This window comes from Phacochoerus africanus, chromosome 3, assembly GCF_016906955.1.
Source record: "Phacochoerus africanus isolate WHEZ1 chromosome 3, ROS_Pafr_v1, whole genome shotgun sequence".
In the NCBI taxonomy this organism is placed as follows: Eukaryota; Metazoa; Chordata; class Mammalia; order Artiodactyla; family Suidae; genus Phacochoerus; species Phacochoerus africanus.
Window position 1 is genome coordinate 4,500,219 of NC_062546.1, and position 16,885 is coordinate 4,517,103.

A 16,885-nucleotide genomic window follows, 5' to 3' on the forward strand; every position below is an offset into this window, starting at 1 on the left:
CCTGCACCCGGAGGAGAGGTGTCCATTTACTGAAGAGCAAGCACCGGGAGGCAAGGTGGCCAGCTGCGTCCGACTTGGAGCAGCTTTATTTCTACACTCTCAGCCGGAGCCAAGCAGGAAAGGGAGAAAAATGGCACATATACACTAAACACGTACTTTTCATCAACAGGGCTCGTTGAGAAATCAAACTTCCAATGATAAAGTCCTGATGACAATACCGCCCCCCATATAGCAAAAGTGACAAAATGACACAAAAACTCTTAATTTTGGGGCTTTATTTTAATTTTTTTACTTTTTAAGATGCTACATAGTCAAACAGAATTGGATTGGTCTTTTACGGCATAAAATTAATGTCACAGTCAAACTCTCGATCACAACTTGATGGATGATCTGACGTCTCTTTTGCCCTCCCCTCCACACCCCACCCCGCCGGCTCCCTCTCTCCTGGGTCCCTGCCGCCTGACCCCAAGCGAGAGCCGCATGGGCAGGTCAGGGCCGGGCCCACCCCGGGGGCCGTGTGTGCTGCAGGGTGAGTGGGGGTGAGGGCCACGCTTCTCCATGGAGAGCGATGGGGAGTCGACAGCTGCTCCCGAGAGGTGCCGTCCCTGTGGCAGCTGTTGTTTATTTACACAGAAAAGCACTTCCTGGTGGCTGTTCTCCAGCCTGTTTTCCGAGAGCAGCCACGCCTCCGTGTGTGCAGAGCCCACCGCCCCCAGCAGCCGCAGTGCAGCCTCACCCGGCAGTGTCAGGAGCACAGGTGACTTTTAGGCCACAGCATTGATTACAATCTCGTGACAGGGACACATGAGATGAAACACGTTAAATAAGTTAAATGTGCGTTCGGCATCTCTGAAGCACAATTCAGTCTCGCTACATGACCCGGCGGGGTTCTAGCTTGGTCCCCCGAGAGGACGGAGCATGGGCTTGCTTCCAGAGCACTGGGTCGACCAGGCCGCGCGCGCACACACACACACCGCCCGCTCTGAAGGGCACCGCCGATGCTGCCACAGCGCCATCCTCGTCGGGTCCCGACTCTGTCCGCCAGTCCCCGGGGACCGGCGGTCTGGGCCGAGCTCGGAAAGCAGCCCCGAGGGAGTGGGCCGCGTGGGGGTGACGACGTGGAGGGGGTGATGCCCCGCCGGGCTGGCTCCAGCTCCCGAGGGCCAGCACCAGCAGGCGAGGAAGAGTGGCGTGTTTTAAGAGAGGTAATCCAGCAACATGTACCGAGGCTACTAATGTTTAAAATGACACTTTCGACATGCCACTGTCGTTTAATCACGGTTCCCTCGTCACTAATAAGGATCATTATTCCCCCCAATCATTTACTACACGTTTTAAGCTTTCTAAAAGATTGTTAGATTATGTTCTACCTGTGTGTGTCTGTGTGTGTGCGTGTGTGTGTGCGTGTGTGCGTGTGCATGTGCGCGCGTGCGCACGGCACAGGGAGGGGTAATTTAAAGGCAAGACCTGTGAGATGTCATCATACGTTAATTTCTTTTTACACGTGGTTAGGACCAATTTCAATCCCACGAAGCGGCGGATCCGTCAGCCCGGTTTCCCGTCCTCTGCGCGCGGCCTCTACAAGGCGATCTTGCCTATGATCACGCCCACGATGAAGAACAAAACCACCAGTGCCAGCAGCCTCGTGCTGAGGCCCTCCTCCTTCCCAGGCGTGGCGGGCGCGGGCGCAGGGCTGTTGCTCGGCACGGGCTTCCTCATGCGAAGGCCGTCTTCCTCCTGGGGAGCAGACGCACAGGTCAAAGGCAGCCCACGGCAGCAGGAGTGCACGCCAACGTACGGCCTCGCGGCGGCTTTTAGGACCCCCGACTCATCAGGCAACGCCGTCCAACCCTCCCGCTCTGCAAGGGGAGACACGGAACCTTCAGAGAAGAGACTGGCCTGTGGCCGCTGAGAAAACACTGCCAGAGGCCCGTTTCCTTCCCCCATCCTACCGGTGCTGCAGGTACCTGCACACACCACGCCTCTAAGCAGGGCACTCGGGGTTTCCCCGTGACTTACAGAAAACAGTTCTGGGGAGAAAACGCAAGAAACTACCAACTGGGAGACCGGGGAGCTTGCACGCAGAGCTCTGCGCGTGGCGCATGTCCGCGGACTGGCGTGTAGACGGCTGGGTTGAGAGCGTGACGTTCGTAACAGTAAGACGCAACTGGACTGGGCTTTCTGCTGCGTGCACGGGAGTCTCAGCAGAGAAGCCACGCCCGTCTTCACACACAGAGCAGACACCTGCCACGTTCCGGTCCCTGCACAGCCCTGCTCTCCCTGGTCACTCCCCAGCAGGGCCCACTCCGAGGCCTCCCGGCCAGAGGGCACCCTCCACTCCCTCCCTGGCAGCCTCCACAGCGGGGGCACTTTCTTCGCTTCCCTCACTTGGCTCACGTTCACCACGTGCACCACATGCCGGCAAGGTTGGGGAGACCCCAGGCGGCCAGCCATCGTGCCGACCCTCCCTGGCACCTGAGGCCATCTCTGCGGGACCCCTCATGACACGGGTTGTGAGTGCCAGCGTCTGTGGTCAATAGGGTGCTCTTGTGGGCAGGGCCCGCCCGTGTCTGTATCCACAGTGCTGGGGACCCAGTAGGGTCTCAGGAAATGTGCCAAGTGAGGGCATGAAACAACACAAAACAAGAAATCAGTGTTTGGCAAGATAAAGAATCTTCTAACGTCAAGACTGGTCTGAGAGTACTTTAAAGATACACAGCTCGTGGGACACAGCCAAGAGCGCTATGCAGTGATAAAGGACTGGTGCTATTTGATTAACTCCCCAAAAAAGGACACAGCAAAATACAGCATTTATTTTATTGGGTTTATATAGAAGCTATTTCTAGCTATTTATCACTTTAAATGGCACAGAACTCTGTTTCTGAAGAGAAATACATTCAAGGAGAAGCTTTAGGCGTGTCGTAGATTTTTCGCCAGAAAGTAGGGTGTCGGCCTCATAACTGACTCCACACTCAAAGGGCGACCAAACGAGGCGATAACTGCAAAGAGGGAGGAGCTCCCCAAACTGTCGGCCCCCCGCGTCTGCCACATGGTCAGAGCCAAAGAAGGCGGGGCCGGCTGAGACGAACTCATCCCACGTACCTGCTGTCACGTGACCGAGATGGAGCTAAGGGATCGGCCTCACGATTTAAGCTGCCACCAAAGCTCCTGCGATGAGCTGTGCAGCAGGGCTCTCTTTAACGTGTGCGAGAACCAGACCTAACACTCTCCACTCTGCAAGGGGCCTCAGAGGTGCTTCGCGAGCAGAGGCCTGCTCCCGGGCCTCTGTGTGACTACGAAAGATCCGCAGCTCGTTCAAGTCTGGCTAGTTGTTTCCACAACACCGCCAAGCCTCCGAGGCCAAGAGAAGTGCACCGGCCCCCCTCCACCACCCCGGGCAACCTGACCCGCCAGCACCAAGGCCAACGGCCGGGTCAACGGCCACCCGCTGGAGACTCCGGTCTCTCCCGCCATCTCCACCCCCCTTACGGTGACAGCGCCCCACCTCCAATCTCATCGCTGTGTCAACAGTGTGATAACACCCTACTGCCTAAACCGATTTAGAATCCTCAAAAATCCGAACTACGCAAACTGTGCTAAAAAGACTACACAAGGGGATTTACCCTCTTTAAAAAGCTTCTCATCCAGTGGGAATGGAATGGAGTTTGAAGATGGGAATTCAAGATAAGCATTGCTGTCTTATTTTTAGTCTCAGAATTAAATTTCAACTTACAGCAGCGGAGGGTGGGAGGGATTTGGGTGTTTCTGTTTGAAGAGTCGAGAAGCCTCTGCTCAGGGGACCCTGGCTCCTGACTGGGGGGTGTGTGGAGGTGTGCTCGAGGACCCTTTGAGAACTCGAGGAAAGGCGTGGCGATTTCCACCTGGCGGGAAATGTGCCAACACGAAACCGCCTGGCGAAGCCGGGGGCGCATCAGCATCCCTGCCCAGGATCGGAGGGAAAGAGCCCCCTTCTCCGCAGACATCGGGCAACAAAGCACGGGTACCTTCAACTGCTTGTTCTCCTCCCGCAGCCTCTGGACCTCGCTCTGCAGCCGCTTACACTCTTCCATCACCTTCTTCACTTCGGTGTCGTCCAGAGCGGAACTCAGGGCTTTAGACACCACTGGCGTTTCTGTCTTTGATGCAGTTGTGGATATAATTTTATTTATTTCTACATCATGCTGTTCAGAAATAAATGAAAGCCCGAGTGTCACCAACTATGTAATAAAGGACTTTTTTATGCAAAGTAAAGTAGTTCTCAGCAAATACCACACGTGGTAGGGTTTCATCCACACTGTAAAATGTCACATTTATTTTTAAAATGGATCGCTTTACCTAGTATCTTAATAATCTCAGCAACTGGGCTCCAGAAATTATGGATAAGGGCAAATAATGAAGCTCGGCTGAGACTAATACTTCAGCGCAAGAGAAGAGGAGCTGGGCATACTGCACATCAAACCCCTGCCATGCAGAAATCAGCATCCTGTAACGGTGCAAGCTCAGGAATTATTAGCCACAAATCACTGTCGCCACGAAGGTCTCAACACCCCAGGACGGCTGCGTGGGGGTGGGAGGCTGAGGGCCATTTCTCTCACGAACTTCTAACTTCGAAGGTGGGGTACAGGTGCCACAAGCTCAGTGTCTACGACAGCTCAGCCTGGGGGAGCCACACGAGCCTCCACTTCTCTGACAAGACCGTGTCCTAACCCCCTCTGGAGCCCAGCTGGGGAGGAGCGGAAAGGGGGAGCCCACCGCAGCACTCAGGGGTGTGGGGGAAAGCAAGCGGGGATGGCTACCCTGGGGTCCCCGCAGCAAATGGAAAGCTCTGAGCTCCACTCTTCATTTCCCAGGTGAGGAGAGCGAGGGCCTGGAAGGCAAGGCCCCAGCACACAGACTTAGTCACCTAGCATGGAGCCAGGGCCAGGGGACAGATCTGGCAGCCGCCGCAAATGGCCTCCCTAGGACGAACACGCAATGGGGGCAGAGAGAGAAGGAGGGAAAAAGAGAAAAAAGACTGCCGCCCAGTCAAAGAAACAGGATGATGGCAGCGGTCAGTCATGGAGCAGAAAGAAAAGGCCAAGGAGTTGTGACACAGAGCATCACACTCCCGGAGCTCATGACGGGGCATGTTAGGAGAACGTGAGCGTTTCTATGGCCCAACGCCAGCTATTAACAGCCAGGGTGCTCTAATGTTCTACATGCGTGTTCAACCCTGTTTTCTGTACAATTTACGGTTTTGGGTTGAAGGGAGGCCCCCACGAGCACTGCAGGTATAGTCATCTTTCCAACCGGCCGCAAGCGGGGGCCACGACAGGCTCGGCCCTGGGTTTCGCAGAGAGAGGGAGCTGGCAGCGTGGAGGAAGTCAGCGCCCTGCCCGCACCTGCTCAGGCAGCAAAGGAGGTGACGGGAAGGGGGTGACCCTGCCCCGGGCAGGGCGTATCTGGCACCATCCAGAGGCCCTTCTGGTTGTCACTCACTAGTGCTGGGGGGCGGCACTAGTGAGCAGAGGCCAGGGATGCTGCTAAACATCCTACAAGGTACAGGACAACCCCCACCGCAAAGACTGATGCGGCGCAAATGTTAATAGCGCTGAGGCTGGGAAACCCTCATCTGAGAGAGCTCCTGGCGGAAGAGGAAGGCGGGGTTAAAGGGCAGAGCTGGTGCTGGGGACAGACAGGCGGGGGCTAGGCAGAGCCGGAGAGCTTACCGCCACCTGCCCGTCAGGCACCACGATCAACGGCAGATTATCCCGGTTCAGACTTACCCACTGGGAAACAGCAACCTGTACCTTTGCCACGTCAAAGAAGCTCTTTGGGATTTATGACATTTCAACAGCCCATAGGCTGTACTTTTTGAAGGGAGAAAAATGTTTCAATTAGTTGTCTTTCTGCAAGTCCTTCAAAGGCAGATTCCATGAAGGCCCACTTACTTGTTGACTCCAGTCTATTGTTTTCTTCATACATCAGAAGAAGGAAAATGATTTGCCAACTTAAATCTTGGTCTTGCAGGAGATGGTATGCAAATAAGTATCAGCTTGCAACATTCAATTACTGTTAACTAGAAACATACTTACTGGTTTATCATTTTCTGCTGGCAATTCAAACACACATCTAAGTTTTGAATCCATAAGGTCTTCCGGTTTTGCCTCCTTCCACTAAAACAATTTAAATTTAATAATCAGGATATTATAAAGCTGCTGGAAGAATAATTTTCTTCCTATAACTGACAATTTCAGAAAAATACTCTTAATGAGAAAGCCCTGATGTGTATCAAATAAAGAACTCAAGTCTGCTGAGATTTCAATATTTTTAACATGACAAGATTAAATACACTAGCTCTCCTGAATATTTCATAAACCCGGTCTTGCTACCTGACCCCTCAGTCAACCAGCACCCTTTCTGCGGCTAGTCTGTGGGAAGCAGGCAGACAGAGAACAAAGACCACCGCTGACCCCGAGGAACCTTCTGGATTGCGTTTGGACAGCCAGAGGGAGTGTTGGCTCTCCTGAAGAAAACAGACCATATTCCGCAGGGCACATCCTTCCTAGAGAGACCAAGCACACACTACCTGGGAGGTTTCGGGCACTGCCAGCTACCAAGGGCACGTGGACCAGCAGCCCAAGCTGTGACTGCCACGGCCTGGGCCGACTCCCACCCCGTTTGCAGTAAGGACGCCTTCCTGACTAAGGCCATGCCTTGGGGTGACACGCTCCCCTTTGGCAGCGGAGGACAGGAGCCCCAGGTGTCCTGAGAATTACAAACCAGCAGAGCAGGAAGAAACAGAAAAAGGAACCACCCCCCACCCCCCCACGCTCACCCCAGGACCATGCAGGCGACAGCGAGAGCAACACAAGCACCACGAGCCAAAAATGGGAAACCATCTTTATGTCCAACAAAAGGGGACGTGGCCAAATCAATCAGAGCAGAGAGTCAGGGGCTGCATGCCATTCAAGAGCACTTAGGGACGTGGGGAAAATGCCCCAGATGTTAAGGGAGGAAACTATAAACAGTATCTTAAGTCTGTTCCTCTACACACACACACACACACATGTGTGCCCGCACGCGTGTCAAAAGAACTCCAGGCAAGGACCATCTCCGGGTGCTACAGTCAGGGTGAAAGGCTGCGGGGGAGCAGGAGAGTCACGTGGTCTCTAAAGTATCTGAGGACTCTGAGTACACAGAGCACCTACTAAGCGCGGGGTAAATGTGCTTTGACACTGCAGACAGCTGGCAGTCACCTTCGCCAAGTACCAGACTTCGTGTCACCAAGAGGGGCAACCTGGCGTTACATGCCTTCAGATGTGACGTACGCAGGACACAATCTAGGGAATATTCTTGCCCCCATCCAAACCCCCAAAACAAACATTTAACCTGAATTTAATCATGAGGAAATAACTGGACGGATCCAGAATGTGAGGCATTCTACAAGTCAACCGGCCAGGACTGTAAAAAAGGTTGAGGTTGCTCCAGGAAAACAGCACTGAAAGGCCATTTTGGAACAATTGGAAAATGCTGCATTTTTTTCTCCATTAAACAATACCGATTCATGTCAACATTCTCAGCTGCGATAAAAGGACTGCGGCTGTGTGAGAGACTGTCCTTTTTCTAAAGCATTTAGGGCAGTGACGTGTCATGCAGTCTGCACCGTGCAGTCACGGAGCACAGCAACAAAGGAAGTTTATGACAGAACGGAAGCGAATGTGGCAAAATGCTAAAAGGTGAATCTCAGCAAAGGTTAGATGAGTAGTCATTGTACTCTTTTTTCAACTTGCTGTGTATTAAAATACAAAGAAAAATATTTTAAAGAAAAAGCAGGTGTTCCCATCGTGGCTCAGCCCTTAGCAAACCTGACTAGGAACCATGAGGTTGAGGGTTCGATCCCTGGCCTCGCTTGGTGAGTCAAGGATACGGCGTTGCCATGGGCTGTGGTGTAGGTCAGAGAGGTGGCTTGGATCCCGAGTTGCTGTGGCTGTGGTGTAGGCCAGTGGCCACAGCTCTGATTGGACCCCTATCCTGGGAACCTCCATGTGGAGTGGGTGGTGCAGCCCTAAGAAGACAAAAAAGACCAAAAGAAAAAGAAAAAAAGAAAAAGCACAAGGCCCTCATTAACAGTGGCCCGGTCTAGTATGAACAAATTACAGGTCAATGTTGGTTTTATTTCTATCTGTATGTTTCCGTATGTTCCAACAATGTACCTTTCATATAAAAAATGTCTTAACTTATACAAATTATCACTGAAGGAAGCGAAAGTCACCTTTATTGTATACAGAGTGCCTGGCCTGTGTCGACACTCGGATAAAAACGACTGCTGGACACGATGCCAAGTGTTCTGCACACACAGCACATTTAACCCACTAGGTTTTTATCACCATCTTGCGCACGAGCAAGCCCTCAAGAGAGTTAATGAAAGCTGCCCAAGGCCACAGTGTTAGTAAAAGGCAGAACTCAGCTTCACACCAGGCGCCCAAGCGCATGCTCCTTCGCGAAGCCATGCAGCAGAAGCCGAGCAGAGCGGACCCCTGGACAGTCCATACTCCGCAGGTGCCACACTCTGCCTGGCTCGCACAGAGCACCATGAAGGGACACCTCAGGCTCCGGGGATGAGAGAGGAGTGATGCTGCCTCGGTCACCATCCTCTGTAAAACGAACACCATCTACTCCCACGGGTCTCGCTGACACCCCCGGGCTCTGGCTCACCCTCACTTGCCGCCCCGAAGTCAAACATGCGTGACGATGGCCAGTGATGCTTTTCCAACTAAAAGGAAAGGCTGTGTGGTGACACAGGGACTCGAAGGTGGGCCGTGCGTGAAACGGCCCCTAGCGTCAACCTTGGGGAGAGAGAACCGCGGCGGAGCGTGAGCCCTGGCGAAGCAGAGCTGCAGGCACTCTCGGGCGGCTCCAGGCTCTGGGTCTGCGCTGGCCCACCGGGCAGTGGCGAGCATGCGGAGGCGACCCCGCCCCTGTTCCCCAAACCGTGAGGACGAGACCGTCTGTCCTCACCGGTGCTGTGGGCTTTCAGGGTTATCAGTAGAATGCCTGCTGATTTACTCAGACGTGTAAAAAGCTTCGGGGAGAGTGGCCATTACAATCTCCTGCCGGAAAAATCAACACAGTCGCCCCTTGGTATCCACGAGGCCCCAGCCCCATGGTTAACAAAACCTGCCAGTGCTCACGTCCCCCACACAGAAGATACAGTACCGTCGGCCCTCTGAATCCACGGGTGGGGAACCCACAGAAATGAAGGGCCAACTGTGATGTACCCATTATTTATTTTATCTTATTTTCACCAAAGTGAGAGATGGAATCAAACGTGCACTTAAGCAGGGGGAAATGCAGGCACCTAGGGGGAAAACGACAACAACAACAACGCACAGAGAATCATGCTTACCAGAACCAAGCGGGGGAAAAAAGGCCAAAGGGCTGAAGGACGTTCAGAAGTCCTCCCTCTGGGTTCTGGGGGGCGGGGAAGGCATGGTGGGCAAGGCCCTCTGCAATGGAGCGCCCTTTTCTACAGGGAAGCGGAAGCGGGGGGAAGGGAGGGAACCCCCAGACCACTGAGGACGCAAAATCCACCAGAACAAGGAACTGCGAAGAAAACCAGGTATGAAAGGCAGAAGGGTCCTCTAAAAAGTTACATAAAATGTTCAAATCAAAGGGTTAGAAAAACCAGAAGGGCAATCCAAGTGCGACCCCTGAAAACACCATTCCCCTCTGGAAACAATTCTGGCGTGTTCTGAAGCGCATGCCCCCACAATTCCGCACCTGGTCACTTGCTGGATTACTGAAAAGAATAAGAAGCGTGTTCGGTACTTACAGCTGCCTCCATATCAGAAGTGTCAGCTGGAGCAAACATAGACTGAACCATAAACTTGTGTTTACTCTTCTCATTGGGATCATAATCGAAAGGCTGTAACATCACTGAGAAAGAAAATATTTCATTAGGAGGGTCAGAGCGAGGTTCCCAGCAGCCGCCTGTTACCTTAGCAGTTACGTTCTCGCGGGACAGCACTTCACCGGGCTCCTCTCGACCGGGGCCCTCCGAAGCCCCAGGGGGAAGGGAGCAGTGCAAGACAGCCAGCCTCCGCTCCACTCCGCAGGCCTCAACCAGGCCCAGCAGAGTGGAGGGACCTGCCCGAGGTCAAGCAGCAGGGAGCGACTGGGGTGGGGACCCAGGTCTTCGGATCCCTGGTCCACTCGTCTCCCACCCCCGCCCCCCTGGCCGAACGTCTGCCACAGGCCCACAGAAGAGGCAGACCAGGCAGAAACACCAGGCACGGGTTCTGCTCAAGCAAACACACCCAGCTGACCTCTTCAGTAACTAAAACAGAATCCAGGACACCAAAGGAACGTCCCATGAGCTTCTCCCTGTCCCATGTCCCAGGTCAAGGTCGTCATGGTAATGCTTCCCACACACTTTTCCCACTAGAATGTTAAGAGAATTTTCACGACCAGCACCCTCACAGCATGGACAAGACACCGCCAGCGGACACCCCCTTTCCTGCCCAAGAACCTAGAAGAATCTCCCATCGAGGCCCCCCGATGGAGCACACCCACCGTGCTGAGGGAGGGCCTTCCTGTCCTGACCGGCTTCCTGAGGACACAGCCCCCACCTCGGATCATGAAATGAGCACTGCCTTCCTGGCGGTTTTTGCTACAAAGGCTTTGCTAAACCACGCATCTAGCTGAGCTCCCCGAACACCACACGCAGGAAAAGCCGGCTGGCCCTGGCCTGACGAAGGCTACCTGGGGCTGAGGGCTCCCCGTGCCAGAAGCTGAGCGCTGCACTTCGGCTCGTCGCTAAAAGGCAGTGGGGCCTAAAAGGCAGGCACTGCTGTGGATGTTACTTGGATGCCTGATTTCAGATGAAAAAACAGAGGCACAGGGAGGTCAGCTAACTTGCCCAAGGTCACGGGGAGGTGTGGACACGCCAGCGCAGGTGGCCTGGGCGGAGGTCCTGCCTTCTCCACAGCCCTCTGCTGGGTCCTCACTCATCAGGTTCCTCTTGCCTGTGAGCCCCACCCAGACCTTCTCGGGTGCTAAAGCCTCCCCCTCAACCAGCCTCTGCAGCAAATGAAGGGCACTGGTCCTAAGCCCTCATTTATGAAGAAATCTGGGGCCCAGCAAGGCAAGGGACTTGCTCGGGGTCGCAACTCTAGGAAGAGCAAAACTTCAACAAGGAGCCCAGTGCAGCCCAGCCCCGCCGGTCACTCCAATATAAAACAGGGCCACACAAGGTGAGGAAGAGAAATACAAACCTGTCCCTCTCTCTTGGGGGTGTGCATGGGGCCTTCCCATCGTGGGGACAGAGAAAGTCCATTAAAGCCCACAACACGTCAGATTTGAATGTGCCGCTGCATGCAGTCCCTAAGGCAGCTCAGCGGCCCCATCACCCATCCCAGTGCTCTGGGCTAGAGGACACCTTTCTGGGTAAATTCTTCAGGACAAAATCAATAGGTATGCAAACTTTTTTTTTCTTCCAACTCAGTGCTTGTATACCTATGACACCAAGTTTAGCTACTGATAAAGATCAATAAACTAAATATGTTCAGTCTATGGATTCAAAATCCAAAGTGTGACCATGGGCAGAGAGAACAAAGGTCATTTAAAACAGAGGGCCACTCTATTTGCAATTTTATTCTTTTTGTTGTTGTTGGTTTTGTGGGTTTGTTTTTTTTTTTTTGTCTTTTTCCTAGGGCCGCACCATGGCATATGGAGGTTCCCAGGCTAGGGGTCTAATCGGAGCTGTAGCCGCCAGCCTACGCCAGAGCCACAGCCACGCCAGATCCAAGCCGTGTCTGCGACCCACACCACAGCCCATGGCAACACTGGATCCTTAACCCACTGAGCAAGGCCAGGGATCAAACCCAAAACCTCACCATTCCTAGTTGGATTCATTAACCACTGAGCCACGACGGGAACTCCTGCAATTTTATTCTTGCAGATGGAAAGGCGTGGTTCCATCCTAGAAAAGCGGTCCTCACTGACCGCTTGGGACCGAGAAGGGAGACACGGCTTAGGTCTCCGTGAGCCAGCCAGAGCTCTCCAGGGGACAGGCCTGCAGCATCACACAGCTGGCCGTGACATTCAACCGGGGCAAGTGGCCAGTCGAGCAGGTCAAAACCAGACTCTTATTCTGAAAGCTAAATTCCAACTGCGTTTTCTCCAGCTCCAAGACTGTACTAAGGGACACAGATAATCGACCAGCGAGCCAGGGTCTCCCCTGGACAGGGACGGTCAACTTTTCCTAGAGGTGGGTCACAGTCTTCAAACTTTTGTCAGATTAATGCTGATTTTAAAAAATTAGAGAGCATTAGGTCTTGAGAACATCAGCTCTCACCCAGGTGTGACAGTATCCCACTGCCGTGTTTTCAGAATGGGAAGGAAGAGAACTGCGTCCCAGGTGATACTCTGCCAGCCAGGCGCAGCTCTAGCAGAAAAACGGCCTCATCCTTGAGACTCTGCTCTACCAGCTTGAAGGGCTCCAGGTCCCCCGCGTGGGGTCCGACGCCACCCGGGGATTATCTGTAAGGAACGCCGGCACCCAGAGGTGAGAGCCATTGGAAGAAGGCTGATGTCCGAGAAGCTAGCTGGCTCTTAGCTCCAGCTACGTGGGGTCATGCAGAGTACCGATGGGGCCAGGGACCCTCAGACAGCCCCATATGTGGGTGAGCAGCCCCAGGAAGACCTGCTCTTCCCTCTCCCTCTCCGTTCCCTTCCTCGAGGTGGTGGCAGCCAGGAAGGGCCTGGGTCCCCGCACGCCCTAAGGCCAATGGGCCTTCCTTTCATCTCTCCACCCCACCCCACTCTCCCATCCCCAACATCTTCACAACATCCCAAGAAAGAAAGGAAAATAACTTTCATGAGCACCTAGGCAGGCACTAGGCACCAGAGAAGTCAGGTTTTCCTTAATTCTCCCATTTAATCCTCACAACCAGCGTAAAGGAGACCGTGTCTTCATCCTCCAGAGGAGAAGACAGAGCTTACAAAGGCTGGGCGGCCTCCCTCAGGTCCCATGGAGCCAGAGCTCCAGTCTGGCTTTGTTTCCGGTCAGACTGCCATGCCACAGGTTCTCGGAATGTTATTCACAGCCCTAAGGACCCCCCCGCCCCCCCACCATCGGGTGGCTCATAAAGTCAACACTGGGCTGAGGATAACACCAACACGTTCTATGCCGTCTGCCTTTCCTGCGTGCTGCCGCTCGCAGTGACGGCGGGCACAAAGCCAACGGGTAAAACCGCGGGTGCCTGAACACAGAGAGGCAGCAGCAACGGTGCGTGTGGCTTCAGATCTGGCACGACCACACGCTCATGGGCTTTTTTGTTGTTGCTGTTTTAAAGGCAGCCTCACTTAAGAATATCCTGGAAGAAGCAATAAAAAGCACTGCCTTTCCTAAATCCTCCCCCTGGACCATGCACCCTAGGCCTGTGCATGAAGAAACGGCAAGCACGCGGCAGGCACCCCCGCCATCTGGGGGAAGCGCCGGCGCGCTGTCTGGGCTGTGAGCTGAACAACACGCGCTCTCATGGAACCGCTTACTTGAAAGAACTACCAGCAGAAAAATGACGGTCACTCACACCCTGGGTAGGTGGCAGATACTCTCCTGACAATGAACTAAGTGAGCCTGTCCTTCTAAGGAAGACGACATATAGTTGTTGCCCACGATAAATAAAATCCAGGCTTTCAAACAAAAATGAGAACCTTGGAAAAACCCCTACCTGCCACCGAGAGTGTCACAGCTTCCCAAATGCTTAAAGACTTTTCCAGCGAGAGCAGTGGGAACAGCAATGGTATACTGCATAAGGAAATGAATGTTCCTTTGGGATGCTGCCTAATGTCCTCAGGATGCCGCGTAATGAAACGAATGTCCTTTGGATGCTGCATAAGGAAATAATACCCCACCAGCTGGAAGAGCTACCTGACTCAGCCAACATAACACAGGACCGCCAAGGCCGCTCAAGTGCAGGAGAAAACAATGCATTTCTGTGACACAGAGTTCAGAGGGTTCCCTGACAGGCTGTCAGATCCATACCGCGCCAACCTTGAAGGCGACGCCACTTGTCAAGTTTTGGCGTCATATCAAAGAATAATGTCTACAATTACCTGAAAAGGCTATTAAAGACAGTCTTCCCTTTTCCAACTACATCTATGTGGTAAACGTGATTTTCCTTGATACGCATTCACAAAACAACACATCAGAACAGACCGAACACAAAAGTAAACAAGAGCCTCCAGCCTGTCTGCCACAAAGCCAGGAACGGAGATGTGCAAAACATATCAAATAACACCACACGTTTTCTGAAAACCTATTTTTCATTAAAAATGTTACTGTTTGCAGTAACTGTATTTATTCGTGTTTTACTAAAAAACACCTCTTAAATTTCTGTTTAATCTGGAAAAATGATAAATACTGATACAACCACAAACCAAAAAAAAGCTCTGTCAGCCTTTAATTTCTAGGAGTGTAAATGGGCCCTGGATCAAAGGATTTGAGCACTGCTGTTCTGCTTCAAGCTGCCTCACTGGTCCCTCCAGGAGGAAGACAACCTGGTGAAATAATTCCGTGAAGCAGCTTTGTGCTACCCCTCTTGGGAGAATGTGCAGTTTATTTATTTATTTTATTTATTTATTTATTTTTTTTTTGGTCTTTTGTCTTTTTTGTTGTTGCTATTTCTTGGGCCACTCCCGCGGCATATGGAGGTTCCCAGGCTAGGGGTCGAATCGGAGCTGTAGCCACCGGCCTATGCCAGAGCCACAGCAACGCGGGATCCGAGCCGCGTCTGCAACCTACACCACAGCTCACGGCAACACCGGATCGTTAACCCACTGAGCAAGGGCAGGGACCGAACCCGCAACCTCATGGTTCCTGGTCGGATTCGTTAACCACTGCGCCACGACGGGAACTCCAGAATGTGCAGTTTAAAAGGAAAAGCTTCACACGAACCAAGTCCTGAACCCAGGACGTGCCAGGCCTCGGGTGGAGACAGAAGCGCACATGTAGGAGCACTGGTCCCACACAGAGAGGGCCTGGGTCCCCTGGGCTCCTCTAACCAGACCACCTTGCACCTGCCCGCACCACCTCTGCAGGAGGGTGCTGAGATGCCCTGCCAACCTTGGCTGGACCTCACAGGTGCGTCAGCCCAACGCCAGGCCTGGAGCAGCATCCTTCCTGCCAGGCCGCCACAGGGCAGAGCTGGAAGAAGCTCCAGCAGACATAACTTGGCTTTAGGGCTCTGAGCTCAATATGAATGCAGGCCTTCAAGAAGAGGGCACTGGTGGAAGCCAGTCACCTGGGAGGAGCACTGGAAGGGACAGCCCGAGCCGAGCTGGCAGGTCAAATCTCCCTTGTGCAGAGGCGGGGACTCATGGAATGCAAACACAGATGCCCTATGCACTGGTGAGGCTGGCGAGCTGCCAATTAAACGGTGAGTGAGAAGCTGGCCTGCAGGAAGTGCAGGTGCCCTGCCCCTCCCCCTCTGCAGGGTCTCTCTCTCTAGAGCAGTGGGTCATGCTGCTGCCTCCCAGCTCCGTTTTCCTGTGGGCCCCAAATTGGCCAGCAGGTGTGAGGACGTCAAGCAGCCACCCAGACCCTGTGGAACTTCATGAACCCCTGCTGGCCCCAGGATCTGCATTCTACCTGACAGAGCCCCCAACTCAGGTCCAGAAGTTTGTGCTTCTCAGCTACTATCATCGCGTGTCAAATTCAATTTGCTATCCCCTATTAGCTGGAACTCACAAGAACATGACAGAATAAATGTTGTTAATCGTTTGTTCTTTCAGCTCCATACATGCAAATTGTGACAGAAATTATGTACTTTTTTCCATGACAGGCTATAAAAGAGCTTCCCATTAACTTAATTTATTTCACTTGAATACCAGAGACACTGATGATAAAACCCTCTTAAATGAACCATCTATCCTACTTTTAAAATCTATCGCTGATACTGCATTAAAAAGAAGCCTGTTACCAGGAGACGGCCTGGAGACCAGGTCACCACGCACCAACGTTAACGCTTTGTGATACATGTCTGCTGCGCTGCAGACTGCAGAAATGAGATCCCGGTAGGAAAGGGCCCTCAGGGTCACGAGCGCTGGATCAATAAGACCGGACTTTCTTCTGAAGAAATGCAGAATTTATGCTGCTTCACACACACACACACACACACACACACACACACACACCCCTCAGAGAAAGGATGACTTGATTAAATGCAGCATAAAAGCTTCCTATGAGAACCCAAGCAAGTCACAGATCATTTTCATCTGCATCATAATGGCAACGGAGCAAATGAACAAAGGCTAACAAGCACCACGCACACGCTTCAGCGTTTTGTTTACTCTCAGAGTGTTGCCTGTAAAGTGTCTCTCTCTGTGTCTGCGTGACCACCACCTCTGCTCAGGCCTCCCCAACAGCTAAGCTTCTCCGACCAGACCGTCCCCAACAGGCGGCCTGCACGGCCCTATAACCCCACAGAGTTCACCTCCCTTCGAACACCTCCTCGTGAGCATCGCGATATTCCTCAGATCGAAACCCTCCACAAAAAAGCCCATTTCCACGTAAAAGACAATCAACTCAAGTCCACAGTCTGGTTCTCTCAGACTTCCTGGTATGATCTACCAGCGGGGCCCTCAGCAGTCTAACGGGCGTGTACACGTACCGGTACACACACGTGTACCCAGGTGTTCTCCTGTCTGAACCCAAGTCTCTTCGTCGTTGTGTTTTTTTTTTGTCTTTTTGTCTTTTTGTCTTTTTGCCTTTTCTAGGGCCGCTCCTGCAGCATATGGAGGTTCCCAGGCTAGGGGTCCAATCGGAGCTGTAGCCGCCAGCCTACACCACAGCCACAGCAACGACGGATCCTTAACCCACCAAGCAAGGCCAGGGACGGAA

The 16,885-nt window shown here is 53.0% G+C and overlaps 1 protein-coding gene across 3 annotated transcripts in view; it reads right to left on the reverse strand.

The window, feature by feature from the left end:
* Positions 1–260: 260 nt before the first annotated feature.
* Positions 261–16,885, reverse strand: part of VAPB (VAMP associated protein B and C) — a 50,563-nt gene continuing 33,938 nt past the window's right edge. For all 3 annotated transcript variants that reach the window (XM_047770782.1, XM_047770783.1, XM_047770784.1), the window contains 4 exons: positions 9,815–9,918; positions 6,075–6,155; positions 4,005–4,181; positions 261–1,737 (listed from right to left, as the gene is read on the reverse strand). In XM_047770782.1, the coding sequence (XP_047626738.1) occupies positions 1,579–1,737; positions 4,005–4,181; positions 6,075–6,155; positions 9,815–9,918 (521 nt within the window). In that variant the 3' untranslated portion in view covers positions 261–1,578. The remainder of the gene's footprint in view (positions 1,738–4,004; positions 4,182–6,074; positions 6,156–9,814; positions 9,919–16,885) is intronic.